Below are 24,035 nucleotides of genomic sequence, written 5' to 3' on the forward strand. Positions count from 1 at the left end.
TTAAATAATTATGTCAAACAAATTAAATTTTAATGGTTACAATCGAAATTATTATTGTTATTTTTTGATGAATACTTTTTATAATTGTAATTAGTATTGAAAAGCCTACATCCAAACTTTGAGGTCAAGTACAGCTGATGAGTTTGAAATGAAGTTGGAACTCATTTTTTATTAGGCAAACAAGCATAGTGTAGGAAGATTTTATTAGACCCAAAATTATAATTTTTGTTTTTATTTGATAAAATAAAGATATAATTGAACAATTTTATAATTTGATTTAGCTCAACTTAATTATATCATCAAATGCTAAGATATTAAATCCCACGTGTGTCGAATGTCACTTACCTATGTATGTATAAGTCAATGTAATCCTTAAAACTATTTTTTTAATAATTTAACTTTTTAGCATTTTTATATTTAATGTATTAAATATCTGAATAATTATTTATATTTTATATTTAAATAATACCTTAATTTTTTTAAAAATAAATAAATAAATCCTCAACCTTCCTAAAATATTAATTAAACCCTCAAACTTTATAAAAAACAATTAAACTCATTTACTACATCATTATGCATCTTTGAAAGATTAATTCAGTTGGTCACAAAATTAAATGGATTTTTTTTTATAAAATTTCTTGTCAATTTTATTGTTTTTGTATAACTCACATGTTTAATTTATGTAATGAAATTTTTTAATAATTATATTTTAATTTAATTATTTAATAATTATTTATTCATATCTATTTTAAAAAATTAAATACCAAATATATTTTCCCAATTTTTATTTTTGAATTTAAGTTTTCAATTATATTAACCAAATATGTTTTATAATTTAAAAAAAAAACTAAAATTGAAAACTATTTTCTAGAAATAAAAACATAAAACAAAAACAGAAAATATTTTCTAGAATCAAACAGACCCCAAGTGTTTTACATCTTTTTAAAACCGTTAGATTAAGAAAATCAAAGGCTAAAATTAACTCTTTTATTTTTGAATATCTTCTCATTTTCTACTATTAATCTTAACCCCTCGTTAGCGGTCCTAAAAAGTGTAAAACTCTAAATTTTACACCATATGTAATTGGATCATGCCCCCTTCATAATCACACTGTTATTTCAATTATAATTTCGTAGTTGCAGACGAAGCAAAAGATTTAGGAACAAAATTGTCTCATATCGCCAATAGTCATGTGGTTTGTTGGCATAGTGTAAGATCCGGGACTAACACCGCAACCTCGAATATCAAAAAATAATAATAAAATATCTTGTATCAACAATCTACGAAAATTACTACTATGGGGAATATGGATACTTTCATGTCTGTCGACTGCTATTTGAATGATCAAGCTATAAAATTATACTGCCTCAAAGGTTCAGATTTTGCTAAAGATACAAAATGCCTACTGAATAGATGTCAATTGTTGTTCTTATTGATCGAACTCTGTCCAAAAATAACGGTTTTAAGAAGATAAGGTATGAGCTCACCTTGGTCTACGGTTATGGTTTCTCTTCATCGGACGGAGAGCTCGGCTGGTCGGGTATGGAATCCACAAAAAACTCCTCCACTGAAACAAGTCGGATTAATTAGTGTATGGTAAAAGAACAGACATCGATGCAAGTTGCCTACTCATTACTATTACTAGAACTCACAAAGACTCTGGAGAACTTAACTGCACATGGCAATAAATTCGAGTGTATGGAAGGTCTGGTAAAATCATATTCATGTCAGTTAAAGTTATGCATTCGAATTAGGGTCTAAGGGTCGTATCTCCGTACCCATGTCTGAATATATGTTAGAGACAAGTACTTGAAGAAAAATTAAGAGTTGAAAAGCATCACACGGTTGAAGTATCATTCTGTTAATAGATATAACGGTGTCTAACTTTACATCAACATCCTGTACGCATAAATGTAAATAGCATTGTATAACCTCATTACCTATATCCTCTTGCTCTGAAGAATCAAGCAACATTTCTGAATCAGAGGGAAGAAATGGAGAACCCGGGTAGTTCCCTAGGGCTCCTAAATCTGTAAAAAAAATCCATTACCCGTACTTTATGAGAACAAGTTCTGTAATGAAAAAAGAATTAAATAAAAAAACTGTAAAAATTGTTCAATTAATGGTGGCTTTCCAAGGCCATCAATGAGGCAGTGCACAAATTATTAATAGCTGGAAATTGACAATCAAATACAAAAGCCTGATTCTCGAATGTGCGTGCGTGTAGGTCTCATAGCCACAAACAAGTTACCTCCCAAGTTTGATAAGTCTGCCGTCAGATCTGTGAGACTGAAATTCCACTGAATCTGATCCAATGATCTGAGGGATTCTCTACAATTACCAGATCCGTTTTCCGGTCCCAGCTGCAAGCCCACTGAACTTGCCACATCTGTTGTGAAGGCCGAATCAAGTGCTGATGTGTCTACTCCCATCCCCGACATGTCTGATGCAGTGAAGGGAAAATTCCCACTCGATGCAACTGATGTAGGGCTCATAGGCATCTCCGAAACAGATGATATGGTAGTGGATTGAGGAACTGCAGGTTTTACATCAGCAGCATTGTTGTCCGTCAACATGCTAGAATTAGAAGAGAAGAAGGTTACTTGACCAGAAATAATAATGTTTTTAAAGCCAAAAGCGGGGTATAACAAATAGGGGTGAAGCTGGAAATAATTTGACAAGAAATTAATATCTAAACACTCTTTAAGAATGTGGTACAGTGGTAGTAAAAACTATTCATGTAGCTAAGCAAAATGATACCAATAACAGCTAAATTGAACAGTTGGTGTACAATAATGTGATAAACCTTAATACAATCATGCATGTTTTGCAATCTAACCAAGCAGTTTCAGCAAAAAGAAAGGAGAACGAAAGCAGCAGAGCGTAATCGGATCGCAATTACTCAAATGATTAATTAGGCAAGCTATCTTGAAAGAAATAGCATAACTTACAGCATAAGATCATGAAAATAAAGAACAGCATATTCATGCATGCAAACAAGCAAATATCTGTAAGGTTTATCGGCAACTAACAATATATATATATAAGATGATGAACTTCTTACTCTTTCCCAGAATTCATATGCATAGGTTGAAAATTGCTGGGTGCAGGGACTCCATTAACCACATGACAGCTTGATATACCCATTGAATCAAGATGTGGTTGCCCTGCAGCTGGAATTGGAGGTCGCATCAGAGGGTATCCCATTGGTAAGTTGTTAACTGCACTGCAAAGAAGTGTTAAATAACCATGATAGTAACAACCATCAAACCAAATAGTCAGAACTCCCACAATAAATTCTGACTCAAAGTATATTTCACAGGTACCGACCACATCCTTCTCACCAGTTCTCCTAATAGAGAAGAGAACTGCGAACTTACTAAATTAGAAATTATCAAACAAACAGCAAATAGACGCCGTATCAAGTGGAAAATTACAAAAACAATCTCTGCAAGTGATTGAAACCCATCCATTTTTTGCTCATGTTGTGAATTTGAAAAGAGGAATTTGATCATCTAACTCTGAAATTGTTATATCAGGTGACAATCATAAATATTTATCACATTCAAAAAAACAATTCTAGAGCGATCAGCAATGATGCTACTAATAAAATTTATTAAAACGTGTAGTTATTTCATGCCAAATAATGATCACTTTATAAGTTAACAAATACAAGCATGTGTCTATTAGTTATTTAATCAGAACATACCAGGCATGGGATGAATCCCATTTTGTATTGGGGCCAGAGGAACCTTTGGACGTACAGGATATTTCATCAAATGATATTGATGCTCAAGAAAATGGTTAAATAAAAGGATTTGCTTCTTCAACTTCAGCCTTATGTAATAGGCCCTGAAAAAATCAGCATTTTCCTCTTCCAGCTTCTGCCACACTGAATATATAAGAACAGTAAAGAGAAAGACAGAGTTAGCACCCAATTCAACCACATTTGAATAAGGAGTGTACTTGTCCTATTGTTAAGATAAAAAATTCAAAAATATCATTGCAAGTAGATTGGTTTCTGTAACATGTTCTACTTTATGCATAGACATTCAATGCATTTTATATAAATTTTCAATCCACATCCATATATGTGTGTGTGCATGCCCACACACGAATTAATAAAGATATTTCAGGAGAATACCTAATGTTGTGAATCCAGGGTCTATCCTTGCTCGAGTCAAGATGGTTTTGACAACCTCGTCTCTATTCATGTACAACTGTAAACATCGTTCAATTAAATTCTGGACCTGCAACAATCAATTTACATAAATCATTAGTTGCATATAACTAATAGAAAAATATATAAAAAGACCATCTAGCATCAAGTATCATGTATAGAAAGAAAAAATAAATAAATAAATAAAATAGACAACAGATCGGTTTCCAACAAGTTCAATATCTTCGCATGAAACTTTTCGTCCATTGTTGCTTGAAGCGGATAAAGAGCCAGTGTCTGCTAAGGGGGCATCTGCTGTTTCATTGTTCAGCTGTTCCCTCTTTGGTTCATGAGAATCTTGAGTAGAAGGTTTCGCGTCTTGTTTGCTCTATTATTTGAACAAAATTTATCTTCAAGTTAGTGTCAAGGAATAGCTGATAAGCAGACTAATGCAACAGTAAGAAAATCTACAAACAGTTCTTTCCACGTTACTTCTGAAGCACCGACCAACAAAAACTCTGCGCAATGACTACCTAGCTAACTTAGAAGCGACCAATCATTTATATGAAAAATTACTTATTAAAAGATAAAAACCTGCAAGTTCTTCATTCCAACTGAAAGCCAACAGCCTGCATCTCTTTGTTCAGCTCAGGCAATCCTTACCAAAGAATATTTGCAGCTGAGTAACTATATCCAATGTATAAAAAAAATTAAAATCACAATGTTGTGAGCGAAAAGCACCACAAAGAAAACTCTTCCAGAATAGATGCTATAAATTAAGTTTCAGCAGATAAAAATACAAGCAATGTTCACAATGCAACACGAATGTACCCCATATGCCACTCACTAAGATTAGAATCTTTTACCAAAACAAAGAAATACACCTAGCTATGATCAAGCAAGTTCTCCAATTAATTTCCCAAAAATAAGAATGTTAATCATCATCAACTTCGGTGCAAGTAAACCACATTGATAAAATCAATCGCTAGGTTGGATAAATTAACTCCAAACTTACAAAAGCACAAAACCCTTTGCTCCCTCTTCAGTTTCCTTGTGATACCATTCTATTTCCAACAGCAATTTATGCATCACACTCAACTTTTACTGAAAAAAATGATCATCAGCTTTCAATCTAATTAAACAGATCTAAAAAATAATTACACAAAATTTGCAATAGTCATAACCGGCACATTGTTTATTCTTTTTTCTCTAGAAACAATTCCAGCTTTTCAATTCCAAAGCAGACGTTCCCCATTTAGCAAACCAGTAAAAGACACAGTCAATTTCAATAAATAAAAGGAATATTTTCTTTTAAAAAAGCGAAATGTTGCATTTAGATACGGTAAAAAAATCAATAATTAGAAAACTGAACCACAACATTAAATTTAGCAATTATATAAAAAGAAAGGAATAAATAAGCACAGATCCAGTTAAAATTACCTTAACTATCTAAATTGCCGACTCCAGAAAGCACGCGAAAAACTAAACTACTAAACCTTATTCACTTCGACGAACTTAGAGATTCGAGCTCAAAGATCTAAGAAACACGTAATAAAAAAAAGTCGTTGGAAATTCTACCTTACCGAACGGATACAAGTTCAGAGGAGTTGCTTCAACGGTACCTATGAAGGATTCAACGGAAGATTCACGACTGAAGCTGAAATTCAAGCGCTTAGGGCTTCAGAGATGCTTTGCGGTGATATTTGTTCCAAAAAAATAGAAAATTATTTTTGGAATTTATATGAAAGCAAAAATGAAGGACCACAGCAGTAGAGAAGCTTGCGGAAGATTGTGGAGTGGAGTTTTTAGGGTTTATAAATTATTAATGTTGTTGTTGAAAGCCCAGAAAAATAAAATATCAGCGATTTTAATATAGCTGAGCTTTTTCTTTGGCGTTTTATTGGAGTTCTGAATTTTTTGTAGTAAATTAAAATGCATCCAATTTGGAAGAAAATGACTGTTGAACGAGTTTTCGATTTTTCGTACATCATATTGTGAATTTTGTGATTCAAGATTTAGATCGAGATTAAAATATGATTATAATATAATTAATAGATTTTTTATTTCTAAGATAAATATAAATATATAAAATATTAAATTATATATATATATATATATATATATATATATATATATATATATATATATATATGATTTGATGCATAAATATTAATTTTATAATCATATATATAGGGTAAATTACACCGTTCTCTATTGAACTTTACTATTTTTCCTATTTTATACACCATACTTTCAAATTTTCTAATTTGATCACTGAACTTTACAAATTTAATCATTTTGCTCACTCCGTCGTTAACTTTTTAAAGGTGTTATAACATGACACAAGCATCAAAATGACGTCGTTTTGAAAAACTCAAATATACACCAAAACAACGCCGTTTCGAATCCTTTTCTTTCTCCTCATTTTTATAGTTGGTGAGCAAAATAGAAGAGAGAGTAAAGTTTAGTGATGGACGATATAATTTACCCTTTATATTTTCAAATGTTTTATACTAAATAAAAAAATGGCACATCATCACAACATTAGACAGATAACAGAGGAGTGAGCAAAATGATTTAATCTGTAAAGTTCATTAAGCAAATTAAAAAAATTGAAAGTACAGTGAGTAAAATATGAGAGAGAATAAAATTCAATGAGAACGATGTAATTTACCCATATATATGATTTTTCGATATTTTTTTTTTATAAATTATTATATGTGATCAATGTAGTTTCACTACATTAATATTTAACACATTAATTGCTCTTATTGAGAAAAAAATTTGTTGTTCGAAGAGTTATATCTGTAATATATGTATACATTATCAATTAATTAAAAAATTCGGAATAAAGATTACTGTATAATCATCCAACTTTCAAATAGTACATATAGAGGTGGCAAACGGGTCATTTGGATCGGATCATTTCGGTTTAGACTTAATTTGGGTCAGGTTTGGATCAGATCGGGTTATTTCGAGTTTCGATTTATTCGGGTCTATAGTAAGTCATGTCGGGTCATTTTGGGTTTCGGTTTTATTCTAGTCTATAGTAAGTCTGGTTAGTTCAGGTATCGAGTCTAGTCATATCGGATCGGTTGATTTCGGGTTAGATTAAACCAGATCAATTGATTTTCGGGTCATGTCAATATCAGATCAATTATTTTTTGTTTGGGTCAACTTTGTATCTTCATGTTAATTCAGGTTGAGTTGGGTATATGTCAAATTAACTATATATAGAATTATTGATATATTTTTGTAAAAAATATCGGGCTTTGGCAAATTAAATTTGGGTTGATTTCGGTTCGGGTTGCTTTCGATTTGGGTTACTTTCGATTCTAGTTATTTTTGGTTTGGTTAAATTCGGGTCGGTTTCGGTTCGGTTCGGGTTACTTTCGGTTTTGATAAAATTTGGGTTGATTTTGGTTCGATTCGATTTTTCAGGTTTCAGGTCAATTTTGGGTCATCATGTTCGAGTCTATTTCGGGTAAATCGGTTCAGGTAATCGATTCAGGTAAAATTTGTAAGGTATAAATATATATAGTATAGACATGATCTAAATTCATACTTCAATTAAAGATTTATATAAAATTTTAATGATAGTATTTCTTAATCCAACTACAATGTACCAAATAATTTTATCCATAAAACCCTTCAAAAGTAAAACTCTATAATTTTGAACAAGATTTATTTTAGTATTTAAAATTCTAATTTTTTTCAAAACCATACATAATGTTTAGTTTTCATTTTATTTTAGTACCTCATCATAAAAAACTCAACGCTCTTCGTACTTAAACTTCAGTTTTTATCCGTTTTAATACTTAAATTATATTTTTAAAGTTAGAAATTAAAACAAGACTGATGTTAAAATTGAATGATAAAAAATTCTATAATTTTCCTTAAAAAACATAAAGTATATAGATGTCATTAAATTTAATCAAATAATTATTGAATTTATTAAAAAATTATAATCCTTTTTATAATATTTTAAAAAAATAGAAGCTATTTTATAAATTCTTAAAATTCAATGATTAAAAAAATCGTTTAATCATAATTTACTGACTTATGTTATACTTTAACCTAAAAAGATACGACAAAAAAATTACGAAGGGTCAAAATGCAAGAGAAACATAGATTAAATAGGGCGGGAAATAAAATTTCAAATAAAAATCAACACAGTGAGATTCAGGTGTTTTATCCAGTCCTCTCCCATGGCGAGAACCAAGCACATCGCTTCTATGAAACGAAAACAAAAGGCATCCGGTATTTTCTCTCCTTTTGCACCCTATCTTTCCCTGAATGGATTATTTTGGTTTAGGGCTTTGCTAACTTTTAGTTCTAAAATTAGCTACAAAAAAAGCAGCTGCCACCGCAGCCTCGCAGTCGACGGCGTCTCCTCAAACCCGCTTGGTAACTTCTTTCCATCTCCCCTTTACTTTCTCGTTATTGTTTGAGAAATTTCCTTTTCTTTGCATCGTTTATGAGAAAATGTTCTTAGAAAAACCTATAGATTAGGTTGGGTTGGTGATTCCCCCCCCCCCCAATTATTTTCTGGAAAATTAAAAGGAGTAGAAAAAGTATTCAGTGTCAATTGCTTGCTTTTCACCTCTATTCGATGGCTAAATAGAGTAAAGAAATGAAGACACGAACAAATATTTGAACGACTCAAGATATTTAGCAAATCTAGAAATTTTCAGACTTTGCATATCAGTTTCACCATTGGTCATCAACCAAACAATGGTGATTAAGCTCAATTTAATGATATTGGAATATTGGATGAAATTTGAAGTCAACACTCAAAGTGCAAAGAGATAGGGAGAAAGACTATCTCCTTTCTGAACCTTCTAGCACCCAACTTTACCATTTTATTCGTTCTTCGTTATTTTTGTTTTCCCCTAAATTTTGCCTCCTTCCTTTATCTTAATAACTGTGATTTAAATCTGAGGTCAAATTTGCACTTCTTTTCCTTTTTGTTTCTGAAGGCTAGCAGTAGGAGGCCAAGTAAAACTGGAGGACAGGCCACATCATGTGAGTTTTTCTCAGACATGATATCCCCACTATCGGTAACAAAATGCATGTTGTGTCAAGGATTGAATGTTCTATTTTTTTTTAATTTTGAAGCTCAAGGAACACCAAGGAAGCCTCATCGTTTTAGACCAGGAACTAGGGCACTTCAAGAGATTCGGAAATACCAGAAGACCACAGATCGACTTATCCCTGCTGCCAGCTTCATCAGAGAAGTAATCTCTCTCTCTCTCTAAACTAGTTTATAATCTCAACTGCATTATTAGTTGAATGCAATTCGGTATTGTTACTGTCTTGTTAGAGCTAATAACTAATAGTTGAGGACCTCGAGGTTGAAGTAAGATTATTTATTCTCAGTACATGTTATAGTTGAATTTGAAAGAAGGTATCATATTAAAACTCTATCTTTGACTCTGAATTTCACAAATAACCAACATTAACATTGCACTTGTGACTTATTCAAAGGGTAAAAATGCCTTGAGAGTAGTATAAGGCTAATCAGGAAGCAATGATGTTCGATATGATTTTTGTAGGTAAGAGCTATTAGCTACCGGTTGGCACCAGACATAGGTCGTTGGCAAGCTGAAGCTTTAGTTGCAATTCAAGAGGTTCGGTAACTTATCCAACCTTCTATCATAAATAAAATGATAAGCATTCAAATATAAGTAGACATGGAGACTCACACATATTGCACGCACATGTGCAAGCTGTTGTTTTGCATGTGATTTTATGTGGTTGGTCTGTTGTATATCATGTTCCCTGGTCTCCGTATTGTCATGCTGCCATAGGTTAGATTGCCAATGTTAACTTGCATATGTATACACAGCTAGCATATTTTCATTTTGCATTTATGTGTCCAAAAACAGACTTGAATTTGAGTATCATATGAATATGCTATTTTCCATTTGCTAACTAACTGTATGATTGTGATGAACTCTAGTTTGTTTGCTGATTGACAAGGCAATTAGTGGTATCAATACTTTTACTACTTTCAACTTTGACAAGCATATGACTTTTTATGTATTTCTAGGCTGCAGAGGATTATTTGATTCAATTGTTTGGAGATGCAATGCTGTGCGCAATTCATGCTAAGCGTGTAACACTGAGTAAGTTAAAGAATGGAGAAACTGATTTTTTGTTTGAAAGATTTTGATACTAGGGTGTTGTGTGCATCTAGGTTTTTCTACATTTCTTCAGTTAACTCCAGGTTTTATTTTGTTTGCTACTTGGATGCTGTGTATTTGATGTACCGATGTTAGCTCTTTATGTTGATGAGAGCTCACGTAGGCAGAATGGTGCCCTGGGGTGTCTTTAAAAGTTTGATTATCGGCCTATGGTCGAATCATGGAGCAGTTTGGGTTGCTTGTATGAGTAATCTTTATTCTGCATCTATAGCATAGTGACGTTTATGAACAGGCTATGGTTGCCGTTTGATAGTGACTATCAGATCATGTTTCAAACTTTCTGCTGATTGAAAAGCACGATTTTGCAGTTTCAACTATCGATTTTTATCGTTTGACAAATAATTTGTTCCACTTCCAGAAGTAAGAAACTAACTTCGTGCCTTTGTTGCCTCAGTGAAGAAGGATATTCAGTTGGCACGGCGACTCGGTGGGATGGGGCAACCGTGGTAAGATCTTGCACTTTAACCACTCCCAAGTGTCAAGATTCTTATGTTGTATGGTATCAGATCTTAGGTCAGAACACTAGTCATCTCTACCCATTCCCCGATCACCAATGTACCAAAAGTGAAAACAAGAAAAAACATTGGATTTAGATAATCTCAAAGTAGATAACTGATTATGCTTTTGTGTGTAGCATTTGTAGAATTAACCTATGAATAGACTACAGTCTTAAATCCTGCATTATCGAGTCTCGAAACCTGGACAGCTTTCAGTTGATAGCTATGTTGGTTAGAATTATAAAGTAGGATGATTGTTGGTCTTCAATACTTCATGATGTAAGAAGCAACACGTTTGTTTTAATTTTTCGTGCTTGATAGGTTTTTAATAGGCTTTTACAATGCATTTATGTTAAGGGCAAAGCACACAAATGGTCATTAAACTATGATAAAATGATCTTTTTGACCATTAAAATTTTAGAAGTTTCAGAATTGTTATTAGATTTATTGAATTGGTACAAAATGGTCATTGCACGTTATAAAATAGTGATAATCCATAATGTTTTGATAAGTTTTAATGACCATTTTATACTAGTTTGTAAAATTTAATACTATTTTATAACTTTTAAAACTTTATTGTCCAAAAAAACCATTTCAAAATAATTTAGTATTATTCGTGTACTTTACCCTTATGTTATTTGGATTCTAATGTGTGATGGTATGTGATCATGTCAATGCATTCTAGTATAATAGTTTTAGAGTAAGCCTCGAATATTTAGGGCATAATTTTATCCAAAAATCATGTTAAAAATTGTATCAAATTAATTTTATTTAAATTATACACTAATCATGGAAACGATATACCGGTGACATTATATAAAAATGGTATTTAATATAAAAATAATTTCGTAATATCGCAACACTGAAAAATTATCACATTTGGTAATTGGCGCTGGGGAAAATTTAAAGACCTTTTACCAGTTAAATCTGCTTACAGTATTCGAACGAATAACAATGGTGAGGCTTCGGAGCCTGTATGGAATCTAATTCAGAAATATCGGGGTGTGCAACGCATTAAGATCTTTCTCTTGCTGGCTTGTTGTGGTCGTTTAATGACAAACACGGGAAGGATGCATCGCCATTTTACATTAAATGGTAGCTGTCCCATTTGCCTCTATCCGACAGAGATCACATTTTAAGGCGATGTCCAGCGGCAATGGCGGCCTGGAGTGACTTGGTTAAAAGAGATTGTTTTCGGGATTTCATGGACATGGATTTTCAAGCGTGGGTGGCCATGAATCTGTCGGACCCCCGAGATTTTGTTACAGAAACACAAGAAGGGGATATTTTTTCCTCGGTGCAATAGGCTGGAATTTATGGCTCCATAGGAATTCTATTGTTTTTGATGCGCCTATTTTTGACAATAGGTCCTTGATTGATCGGTGTAGGAACTTGAAAGAGATCACTTGCAATGGGAGTTGTGGGGCGTTATAAGGAACTCCAATGGGAGTTGGATTCAAAAGCCAAATTTATTTTTCTTGGGAGATGGGTGAGCCTCAGGTGATCGTTGAATGTGATAGTACGGATGATGTTCGGCTAGTGAATCAATACAAGGAAGATCATCATCAGATCTTGATCGTAGCTCATATTGCAGGCTATCTCCGAAGGAATTGGAGAGTTGAAATTCAACACGTGAATCGTGAAGGAATATGCTCGCAGACGGTATGGCTAAAATGGCTTTGCATCAGAATTTGGAATGCTGTTGGTTCCCAGAGCCTCCCGTTTCGCTGGAACCGTTGTTGCAAACGGAAGGCATTGCTGACCAAGCTTAACAGGCTCCCTTGCTAGCTAGCCTAGCTTTTCCCATTGTTTAGCCAAAAATAAATGGTTTGTGCAAAATGACATAAAAAATGAACCATCGATTGAGTGTTAAGCCACTCTCTTACAAAGTTTTTATTTATCTTAATTTCAAGTTAGAGATAAAAATTTGACTTTAATTTGATAAGATTTGATATTAAGTCGAGTTTTTTTCTTTAAAAAATTAAATTCAAGTTAAGTTGATTGAATTTATAAAAATGAAGTTCAATCGAACTAAAATTTAAAGTGAAATTTTTTTAACTTAAATCTAATTTAAATAACAAAAAATTAATATTAAAAAGTTTTGATAAAAACAAAAGACACTATTGATGAGAAGAAAAATTTAGTAGGTCAGATATTTATCGTATCGTTATATTACTATTGTTGGAAAGCCTAATAAAATTTAAGGTATTTACATAAAAACAATCTATTTTCTCTTATCTCTTTAATATAAAGCTATAAAATTTGGTTGTATAGTCAATTTTTTTATCTATTTCTTCATATTTTTTTTAGATTATGGGTTTTAAATTTATTAATTTTTTCTTTTTCTTGTGTCTCTTTTCACTCCTCTCTAAATAGGATAGGTTTAAAAGTTATCAAAAAAATTATGCATTTTTTTTCAAGATTTTAAATATTTGTTAATCATGATTCCTAAATATATTTTTCATTTATTAGTTGAGATGATTACAAAATAATATTTATTTGAAAATTTTTTAATTTTTATCTCACAAAATAATATTTATTTGAAAATTTTTCACTTATTTAATAATGAACACTCAAAATTTCTACAGACGATGTGCTCAAGTTTAAAAAATTTAGAGATAATAACTATCTCTTAATTACTGATGTAACTTGATTCGTGTAATAATATTCTTCTAAATTTATAAAAAAAATTAAATTTTATTTAAATAACATCCAATTTCTTACCATGAACAATATAATTATGGACATTGGTAGGAGTGTGCAAAGCTCGACTCGAAAAATTAATTTTTTTACTCGACTAGAGTCGAAATATTCGATTCGAATCTACTCTGAGTTGTAATTTCATAAATTCGACTCGAAAAATTTCAAGTACGAATTAAGTTGTATAATACAACTCGAATAATAACTCCAATAACTTGAAGTTTAAGTAATTAACGGATTGATTTTCAAGTTTGAGTCGAGTCGCTTAACTTTGTATGGTATATTTATATCATAATAAATAAATGAAGAAATATACATGTATTATATATGATTATAAAAACCCATTTAAATTGAAATTAAATCATATCATAATATTATAAATATTTATCATTAAATTTAAACAAAAAACTAAAAAAATTGACTTGACTTGGCTTAACTAGAAAATATTTTAAGTCAACTTCGAGTTATAAAATAAGATTGATCAACTTTAATAACTTGAAATATTTTTACTCGACTCGATTCGATTGAACGCTCACCCCTAGACATTGGTTATAACAACAATCAAAAGCTTTAGCATAAATCCTTAACCAAGGGAGATTTTAAACAACGACAACTTAATTTAAGACTAAGGAACGAACGGCATGAATAGGAGCAACCAAAAACTTTTTCCTAATTTCTTTATAACATTTTAGGTTCAACAAAAAATGTTAGAAAAAATAAGGTAAACTACGTATTTAGTACCAAAACTATCAGTTTTATCATTTTTAGTATCTAGACTTTCAATTTTTTCCAAAATCATACTAACATTTAGTGTTTGTTTCATTTTAGTATCTTGCAGTTAAAAACTTATGTGTTTAGTACCTTAACTATAAGTTTTATTCCATTATAGTACCTAAACTTTCAATTTTTATAAAAAAATTAACATTAAATTTTGAATAGGGAACTAAAATGAAATAAAAACTAAACTTTAGGTATAATTTTGAAAAAATTGAAAGTTCAAGTGCTAAAATGGATCAAAACTGATAGTTTAAGTACTAAGCGCATAATTTACTCAAAAATTAATATTTTAAGTTACCTACAATTACGGGTGAGCATTCGATCAAGTCAAGTAAAAAAATCTCGAGTTATTTAAGTTGATGAGTCTTATTTTACAATTCAGAGTTAACTTGAAATTTTTTCGATTTGAGTCGAGTCGATATTTCAAGTTTCTTTCTAATTTAATTGAAAATATTTATAATATTATAATATTATTTGATTCCAATTTAAGTGACTTTCTATAACCATATATAAAATACAAATATACATCTTCATATTTTTTTATATGTGACATACATATATCATATAAAGTTAAAGGATTTGACTTAAATTTGAAAATAAATCCATTAATTACTAAAAAATTTGAGTTAATTTTGCAACACGATTTGAATTTGAAATTTTTTCGAGTCGAGTCGAATTTATGAATTTACAAATAGAAGCCAATTTAAGTCGAATAAAGTAAAAAAATTCAATTTTTCAAGTTGAATGGAGTTTTGTTCATTCCTACCTCCAATATATTAAGATTTTTATAATATTTTCAATTTCACTTATTTCCTGCTGTTCTTTTAACTTTATATTAAGTTGCCGTGTCATTACCCTTAACCAAGGCCTTCGCTATCCTCTCACAAAGAAAGCTTCATCAATTACCCTTAACCAAAGCCTTCTCTACCCTCTCACAAAGAAAGCTTCATCAAACCCACGCGCCTGTCATAGCAACAAGCATTACACGCACTCAAATAGAACATATTCTTCATCCCGCTCTCGAATCAGCCGCCACCTCCAGTCCACCACACCTCTCTCAAAAAACCTACGCAAAGAAAAAATCAAAAATAATAAAGAAAAAAGAGAGAAATGAGGAACCTCTTTTTACTATAAATCGCTGCGGAAATCCGATCCGATCCTATTGGTCGCCGGATTATCAGCCTCGATAGTCCCGTGAACTCTTCAAACCTACTGGAAAAATAACTTCTTACGGTTACTTCAAAGATTATTTTTTTTAGTTTTTTGTGATATTTTTTGGTTTTCAATGGCTTCGGAGGATGTGAAGACTAGCGAATCGGCGGTTTCAACGATCGTTAATCTAGCCGAGGAAGCGAAGCTAGCTAGAGAGGGCGTCAAGGCACCTAGCTATGCTGTTCTTAGCATCTGCAAATCTCTTGTTGCCGGCGGCGTCGCTGGTGGACTGTGAGCACTCTTTTTTTTCTCTCACTACGCACTGTTTGTTTGTGTCGACGGAAAAAGACATTTGAATATCTCGATTTTTATCATTTGTAAAATAAGCGTGAAAATATTAATGTTTCGTTTATTCTAAATCTTTTTTTGATATGCAGGTCACGAACTGCCGTTGCTCCTTTGGAACGTTTAAAGATATTACTTCAGGTTTACTTTGTTTAATTTCTTTGGATTTTATCGTCTTTAGAAAGATGAATGATTTGGTTTCTGAAATGATTAACTTCTATTTGGGGGGGAGGGAATGCAGGTTCAGAATCCGCATAATATAAAATACAATGGAACAATTCAAGGCTTGAAGTACATTTGGAGAACGGAAGGTTTTCGTGGATTATTCAAAGGCAATGGTACTAATTGTGTACGGATTGTCCCTAACTCTGCCGTCAAATTCTTCAGTTACGAGCAAGCTTCGAAGTAGGGTTTCTGATCTCTGTTCAATTCAGCTTGTTATTTATTATTATATTGGTTGATTGATTGACCTTCTTGTCCATCATCTCTGTATTGTCAAGTTCGAGGGAATGTCATACTGAAACTAGTCAAATCTTTTAGGCTAGTGTTTACTTGTTCCCTAAAATTTAATGATCAGTCCTTGTCTTGTGTGACTGAACATAGAGCAGTTCAAACCAGTGTTGTCAAGGGTAGAAAGAGCACTTGAGGCACTAGAGTATTATACTGCTTGAGGCATAAAGCACTTAAAAGTGCTAGTCTGAGTGTTGTAAGGCACAGTTTATATATGTGTATGTTTGTATGCATGTAAAATTAGCTTAAGTTATCTATGATAATAACCTCTAAATAGGTCCAAAACTTGGAAATTTTTCTATTTCTTTCATAGTTTCGCTTTCTAATATGCATGATTTTATTTTGGTTATTTGTTTGTTGTTGAGGACTCAATATTGAGAAGTAGAAAATTTTTATATTATCCCCTTTTTTGCTACTAAAGGTACATCTAATTAAAAAGTTTTAAACAAATATGAAATTGAAGAGAACATTTATTAAGGGGCTTTGCCTTTGTGCCTATCACTTACAAAAGAGATTGCGTAGGCGTATAATGTTTGTGCCTAGCAATGGTTTGAGGCGTTATTGTTTTCTGGCACTGAGGACAATGCCTAGGTGCATGATTTGACAACATTGATTCAAGCGGAATCTTTATGGTTGAGTTAATGCAACCTATCAGCCTTATGTTTACATCGGGGATGCAAGATTTTCTTTCCTTTTTACTGCTCCTGCAATGCATGTTCATGTTTTAAACCGAAATAAATGTGAGTTTCTCTCGACTGATTGTTTCTTGTTATTTTTGTGACAGGGGAATCCTGAATTTGTATCAACGACAAACTGGCAGTGGTATTATCGCTAATTTTATTGTCTTCTTTATTTATATTAGGATTTCCTTGAAATCTTGAATGTTCATATAAGGGTTCTCCATGTTAATTACGCAGAAGATTCTCAGCTCACTCCTCTTTTACGCCTTGGAGCTGGAGCATGTGCTGGAATAATTGCCATGTCTGCAACTTACCCAATGGATATGGTACGAGGCAGGCTTACTGTACAGGTATTAGCTCTTAAATATTGTTTCATTTGGAAGATGTTTGATGTTACACTTTTTGACTTAATCTATCTCAATGTTATCAAGAAGAAAGAGACTACTTTGGAGATAAATTTTTCATTTCCTTGAATTATTTGCATTAAAAGAAAATTTGAATTTTTTTAATTCTTAAATCAATGGCATGGATTTTCCTTTTAGTTTGGCTATCAGAGCAAATCGTCATTTATTTATATAAATCGCAGACATAAAACTCACCTTATCAGTACAGAGGGATGTTCCATGCTTTGTATACTGTGTTGCGGCAAGAAGGCACATGGGCATTGTACAAGGGTTGGCTTCCTTCTGTCATTGGAGTTGTAAGTTGTTCATTTTCTTCTATTTGGAGTTTTGTCGGTCCATGGTTTTGAATATCTTGCTGTGATGAGATCATCCCTTGGCAGATCATTGGAGCTTGTGAGAAAAAGAATTGAGGAGGGGTGAAACATCCTTTTCTCTTAGGGTCACACAATAATATAACCTACACTTAGTAAAATCAGCTTCCGGGGATTTTTATTTTGGACTTTTCTCTAGTTTTTTTTTCACCCATTTTTTTTAATTTTATCGGTCTTCAGCCATTCACCACCGTCATGTTCTTGTGATTTCTGCATAATTCTATATCCTCATTTTGGGTGGTTAAAGTGATCACTGAGTTTCCTGTTGGTGAATTACTATATTACCTGACAAAGAGAATGCTTTACTTATTTGTTGCATTGTGATTTCAAACACGTTTTATGTTTGCAGATACCATATGTGGGTTTGAACTTTGCTGTCTATGAGTCTCTAAAAGATTGGTTAATAAAAAATCCACAATTTGGATTTGTTGAGGACTCTGAGTTGAGTGTGACTACCAGACTTGCTTGAGGAGCTGCTGCTGGAACTGTTGGACAAACTGTTGCTTACCCTCTTGATGTCATTCGTAGAAGAATGCAAATGGTAGGATGGAAAGATGCTGCATCAGTTGTCAGAGGTGATGGGAGGAATAAGGCTCCTCTTGAGTATACGGCATGATTGATGCATTCAGAAAAACTGTTAGGCACGAGGGCTTTGGAACATTATACAAGGGTCTAGTCCCTAATTCTGTGAAGGTCGGTGTCTCATTATTCACTTACATTCACGTGTTGATAACTGCAGCTATAACATTTTCTCCCATGTGATTGATATTCTGAAAATAAATTTTAGTTTGGATCAGATATAGCTCAGAAAAAGATTGAATCAGAAAGATTTTCATGCTATTCTTTTCTTAAACTGTCAGAAAAAGAATCCGTGTGTATTTTGCATTATCATAGATAAGATATATATTACGACGCTGTCAAGACCTTTTCATTGTTTTGTTTTTGATCATTGATGAGTTTATGCATGTAACATCCTCGATACCGGGTTAGTGACCAAATTGTAAAGTTTCAGAATTTGGTGACTAAAGTATAAGAATGAAATAGTTCAATGATTATTGGATATATATGATGAAGGTTAATTAGTAATTATTAAAGGAAATTAAGGGTTAAATGGTCATTTGACCAGAAAGATTTTTATATTCCTTTTAAAGGTAATATAAACGTGGGAAATGTGAGAAACATCAAGAGTTCTCTTCTCCTTTCTTCTTCTTCATACGTGGGAGAGCAAGGCAAAGGTAAGTTTAATTTCAGTTGGTTAATTCTTGAGTTTTAAGCTTAGTTTTGATTCTTTGGGTATTAAATAAGCTTAAGGAAAGCTTATATGAGATTTAAACAATAAGATAAAGGAATTATGAAGGAATTTGCAATATGAGTTTTAAGATGAAATTTTGATATGGTATGGTTGTTGAAGTTTTATGGATGAATTTGACTTGTCATCAATCTAATTAAGAAGTATGAAGTGTTAGAATTAGAATTAGAACACATTGAAAATTTGGTATGATTCTTGAATCTCATATGGAAAATAGGATTTTGAGGTTTAAGATGAAATAAATGAATATAGATTGGTTTAAGTATGTGTACTAGAGCTAAGAATGAAAAGGAGATGATATATGAAGTGTTTGAGAGAAAATGAAGTAATTTTCGGGTTGAAAATATGATTTCTGGGCAAGGGGAATCGGTACCCATTCAAGGGGAACCGATACCCCTTCAAACGAACAAAAATTTCCAGAATGTCATGAGGGAATCGATACCCCCTTAGTAGGGAACCGATTCCCCCTAAAGGAAAAATGGGAATATTGATTTAATAAATTCGTTTAAGTTGCTAGTATCCAATTACAAGGTGTAGGTATCTAATAATTGCCTCAAAATGTACATTTATGTAGATCTGTGCGTAAAGCAATTCCGGAACATTTGGCAAGTAAGATCGATCAAGGGAAGATAAGATATTGGAATGGACTAGTGAGGCAAGGTGAGTGCATACTAGTGATATGTAGTGTTTAATGGAAATAAGACTTGCGATGAGTCTATTTCCTAGAGTAATATGCATGAAGCCATGGACATGATTATGTGTGGTTATAATTATATGTGATTATCTGTATTACATTGATTGTATGTATGCATGACTAAAGATAATGATTTTGTATATGCTATATGATGTATGTAAGACTTTAATATGTAATAATGGAAGAACATGAGATAAGTTATATGATAGAGTCATAAGAAATAAAATGAACATGAGAGAATAAGATAATCAAGTATAAGTTATATGATATAGTATAAGTGATTATACGAGAAATGTTAGGAGACTCTAAGAGAATAGTATGAATTCGAGGGCATAAATAAGGATACATAAGTAATATAGGGAAGATTGATAAATTAAAGGAAACTATGGTTTATGTATTATAGTGAAGAGATACAAAGTTTTATTAAAGAGTATTGGAGAAGTCATGAGAAATGGAACTAAATAAATAGATGGTTTATGTGAGTGGAAAAGGAAAATGATATAAAATAAATGGAAATTATTTATAAGATAGCATGAGACTAATTGAACATGTAATATAAACTTTATAAAGGAGTAATTGGGTAAAATCATTATATGATACAATTATAGAGTATTACTATACAAATTATATTAAAATATGATATATGAGAATATGAGTAAGTTTATAGGATATTGATAGGACATATAAGAATATTTAAATGTATGTTGATATGAAAAAGGGAATACAAAGAAATGGAGCATAAGGTAGATAATATGATATCAGTTATTATATATCTATATGATATATGTCATCAGGTAATATGAAAGAACTCAGATGAAGATGCTTATAACTCAGAGGACGAATTCTATTGCGATGTTTGCGAGGAGAAGAGACACAAAAGGGAGCCGGTTTATTATTGTGCATCGTGCAAATTTGTCGCTGAACTTAAGTGCGTCATCCCAGCGGTAAGTCTCTCTTTCTCTTAAGGATAAAGTACACAAGTTAACCACATATGTTTTAAAAGTTATAAACAAATCATTAAATTTATCAAAATATTACAAAATAGTCATTGCATGTTATAAGCAGTGATAAATTTCAACAAATATAGGGACCTCTTTTTAAAAATTTTAAGTTTAATAATCATTTGATAATAATTTGATAAAATTTAATAACCATTTTGTAGTCGTTTGAGATATTTAATGACTATTTTGTAATTTTAAAAACTTTAATGACCAAAATTTATTTTTAACATAGTTTATTGACCATTTGTGTATTGTACCTTTATTTTAATTAATATTTGCCTAATTTCATTATTTCATATAAAATTTAGGGTAAAACATATAAATGGTCAATAAACTATGTTGCGACGATTTTTTAGTCACTAAAATTTTGGAAGTTAGAAAATAAACATTAAACTTCTCAAGTTGTTTTAAAATGATTATTAATTTGATCAAACGATTAATTCTTAAACTTATCAATTTATCAACATTTTCTAACGTGTAGTTATCATTTTAAAGCAATTCAATAAATTAGTCAATCATTTTGTAATTTTTAAAAGTTTAGTGATTAAAAAGATTATTTCATAAAAAATTAATGATTCATTTATCCCCAAATTTAAAATGAGACAAGTTTGGATACACATGCACATAACTCGAACTAGGGTTTGTTTAGTCTCATTAAAACTTGCTTTATATTAAAAAGAAAAATGTTGTAAAGGAACAATTTGATATGGATCAGGTGTTGCCATTAATTCCCAAGAGAGAACACATTCAAGAAGATGGTCCCGGCTCTTCTGATGATGACAGTGATGATGATGATCGCTCACCCTATCGCAAAGCCTTATACGAGCTCATAGAATTAGAGAAAAAGAAGAATAAAGCCAAAAAGTCACCCTGGAAAATTAGCAGAGCCTTGTATCAGCTCAGAAAATTAGAACAGATGAAAAATGAATTAAAACAACTCCTGGATGATGTGACGACAGAGATACAGGAAACAAGAAGTAGCATTTACAAGAAAAAAGGATAATATGTTGTAATGATTCTGTTGAGTTTGTTTGGTTATTAGTTTGTTATCTGTTGTAATAATTATATATCTTATTTGTGATTATTGGATTGCGATGTACTTGTTATATTTTCCTTACAAAGAAGTTGTCTGCCATTTGTGGAAATCTCTATTCTTCTTCTTCTACCTACGGCTGCATGGATTGTGCTAAACTCTTACTCTTTCTTTTTGTTTGCGTTGGTTTAAGGTTTAGGATATAAAGTTTAGGGTTTAGGTTTAACATTTAGAGTTCACGCTTCTCGTTTTCTTTGAAATGACACCTTGGGGGAAAAATAGATCAATAACTCGTCATTATTGGGCTTTCATCGGACGGTGATATATATCACCCAATTTTAATGATTTTAAGCTTTAATTTAAACAAGGGTAAAATTGATTCCTTAATTCCTCCAATTCTGACTACAAATTAAAAACACCCTTTTTATTCATTATTGGGCTTACTCAACCCCAAATCATCTTCAATTTGGCTCAAAGCTTATCAAGTACACCAAGGACCATCTCGAGTTAGCCCAATACTTTTAACCCGGGATTGGGGTGTTACAATTATGTTATTTTTCATTGTGTAAAGCACACAAATGGTCCCCCACTACAGAGTAATGCTTTATTAAGTTTTTTTACTATTAAAAGTTAAAAAATGATCATTCGACTATAGAATATTGCTTTAACAAGTCCTTGACCATTAAAAGTTACAAAATGATCACCCAAATTTTCATTATATTCCAAAGTCATCCTTTTTCGTTAAAAAGTTAACGGTTGTTTAAATTGGACGTTAGAATGATGACTGAGATATAATAGTTGTTTGAGATTCTAAGACCAGATTTTATCATGTCACAATTAGTAGGTTAACGCTTAGTTCTGTCAATTTTTTAACAAAAAATGACAAGTTTGGAATATAATGAATAGTCAGGTGACCATTTTGTAACTTTTAATAGTCAAAGACTCAACAATGTAACACTCTATAGTTGAAGAATTATTTTATAACTTTTAATAGTTGAGGGACTTAATAAAGACTCTATAGTTCGAGGGACCATTTGTGTACTCCACCCTTTTTTATTTAACATTTGAATGGTCACAAACAAAACAATTCAAAAAGTTAAGTGATTAAATTAATTTTTTAAAATTCAATAACCAGAACAAGAACAAAACAAAGTGAATGATGAAAAGGCATAATTTACCTTAAAATATTTCCGTTTTAAGAAGTTTCCGAATCGCAGCCTTCCTTGGTTAGTTACTCCCAACTTCATCAGTCCCTAGTCATTTCCTTACCTGACCCACCCATCAAACCCCATGCATAAATATAACACAGGCCTTTACAGAATCATTCACATTTTGCACGTACTGCAACTGTTTTCGTGCACAACCAAACCCATAATTCATTTCTCTTTCTTCTGTGATTTATTCTTCATGGGGATTCCCACTGCTTACCCAGAATTTACCTTACCAGAACCCATCCTTCACGAGCTTTCGATACTCGATCTCATTCTCATCCGCTTCGGATTCTCCGATTCCCACCTCCAACCGGATATGATTTGGCGGGATAACCGGATCCGAACAACATCCGAATCGTCTCCACTGATCCGGAGGAAAAGCCTTCCTGTTATGAAGTTCGAGGAGCTTGTCGTCGGAGGGGAGCCGCCGGAGAATTGTGCTGTTTGCTTGATCGAGTTCGGAGGAAGAGAAGAGGTCGGGTGTTTGAAGAACTGTAAACACGTTTTCCATAGGGCGTGTTTGGAGCGTTGGATGGACCATTATCAGATACGTGTCCGCTTTGTAGGGCACCATTTTTTTAACAAGTGTATATATATAGCAGAGAGAATTTACATGCATAAGTTTATGAGTTCCATGAGAATTGTTTCTTAGTGGGGTAGTATGATCCATATCAAATGTAAATATTTATAGGAAAATTATGAGATTGCCCCTCTTAACTTTATAAAAGTTATACTTTGCCCCCCTCAAAGTGAAATCCTGATTCCGTCCCTACTTTGCCCCCTCTCAAATATTTATGTCAGGTCAGATCGAATTTAAATTTTACCTCAAAAGACGGATCAAATTTCGAGTCCGATAAAATCGTCTTAAACTCGAGTCAAAACAAATTTCAAATGAAGGATATAAATTTTTTTTCGAACTAACTTGAGAAGCTTGCAAGCACATGTATCTTGTTTACACCTCTAATCATTCTCATATCCTTCCTCGA

General features: G+C 32.2%; 2 protein-coding genes, 1 long non-coding RNA gene and 1 pseudogene across 3 annotated transcripts; 3 read left to right on the forward strand and 1 right to left on the reverse strand.

Annotated features, from left to right (window-relative positions):
• Positions 1 to 1,311: 1,311 nt before the first annotated feature.
• On the reverse strand, positions 1,312 to 5,783 carry LOC120209037. The gene is made up of 9 exons (XM_039208124.1): positions 5,741 to 5,783; positions 4,754 to 4,856; positions 4,392 to 4,547; positions 4,145 to 4,250; positions 3,710 to 3,892; positions 3,065 to 3,221; positions 2,252 to 2,577; positions 1,941 to 2,030; positions 1,312 to 1,567 (listed from the first exon to the last, which is right to left on the reverse strand). The coding sequence occupies exons 2-9, from the start codon at positions 4,766 to 4,768 to the stop codon at positions 1,500 to 1,502; spliced, it is 1,101 nt and encodes a 366-aa protein (XP_039064055.1). The 5' UTR covers positions 4,769 to 4,856; positions 5,741 to 5,783; the 3' UTR covers positions 1,312 to 1,499.
• Positions 5,784 to 8,340: 2,557 nt separating this feature from the next.
• LOC120209038 (histone H3-like centromeric protein HTR12) lies at positions 8,341 to 10,930 on the forward strand. Its single transcript, XM_039208125.1, has 7 exons — positions 8,341 to 8,419; positions 8,505 to 8,566; positions 9,139 to 9,184; positions 9,278 to 9,396; positions 9,715 to 9,789; positions 10,212 to 10,287; positions 10,760 to 10,930. The coding sequence occupies exons 1-7, from the start codon at positions 8,368 to 8,370 to the stop codon at positions 10,813 to 10,815; spliced, it is 486 nt and encodes a 161-aa protein (XP_039064056.1). The 5' UTR covers positions 8,341 to 8,367; the 3' UTR covers positions 10,816 to 10,930.
• A 4,423-nt stretch (positions 10,931 to 15,353) lies between these two features.
• LOC120209039 lies at positions 15,354 to 18,796 on the forward strand (annotated as a pseudogene).
• Positions 18,797 to 19,728: 932 nt separating this feature from the next.
• LOC120209040 lies at positions 19,729 to 21,821 on the forward strand. Its single transcript, XR_005524370.1, has 3 exons — positions 19,729 to 19,770; positions 20,599 to 20,748; positions 21,521 to 21,821. It is a non-coding gene; the product is annotated as an uncharacterized LOC120209040 (long non-coding RNA).
• The last annotated feature ends 2,214 nt before the right edge of the window (positions 21,822 to 24,035 follow it).

The sequence above is a fragment of the Hibiscus syriacus genome, unplaced genomic scaffold (assembly GCF_006381635.1).
Source record: "Hibiscus syriacus cultivar Baekdansim isolate YM2019G1 unplaced genomic scaffold, ASM638163v2 tig00018060_pilon, whole genome shotgun sequence".
NCBI lineage: Eukaryota > Viridiplantae > Streptophyta > Magnoliopsida > Malvales > Malvaceae > Hibiscus > Hibiscus syriacus.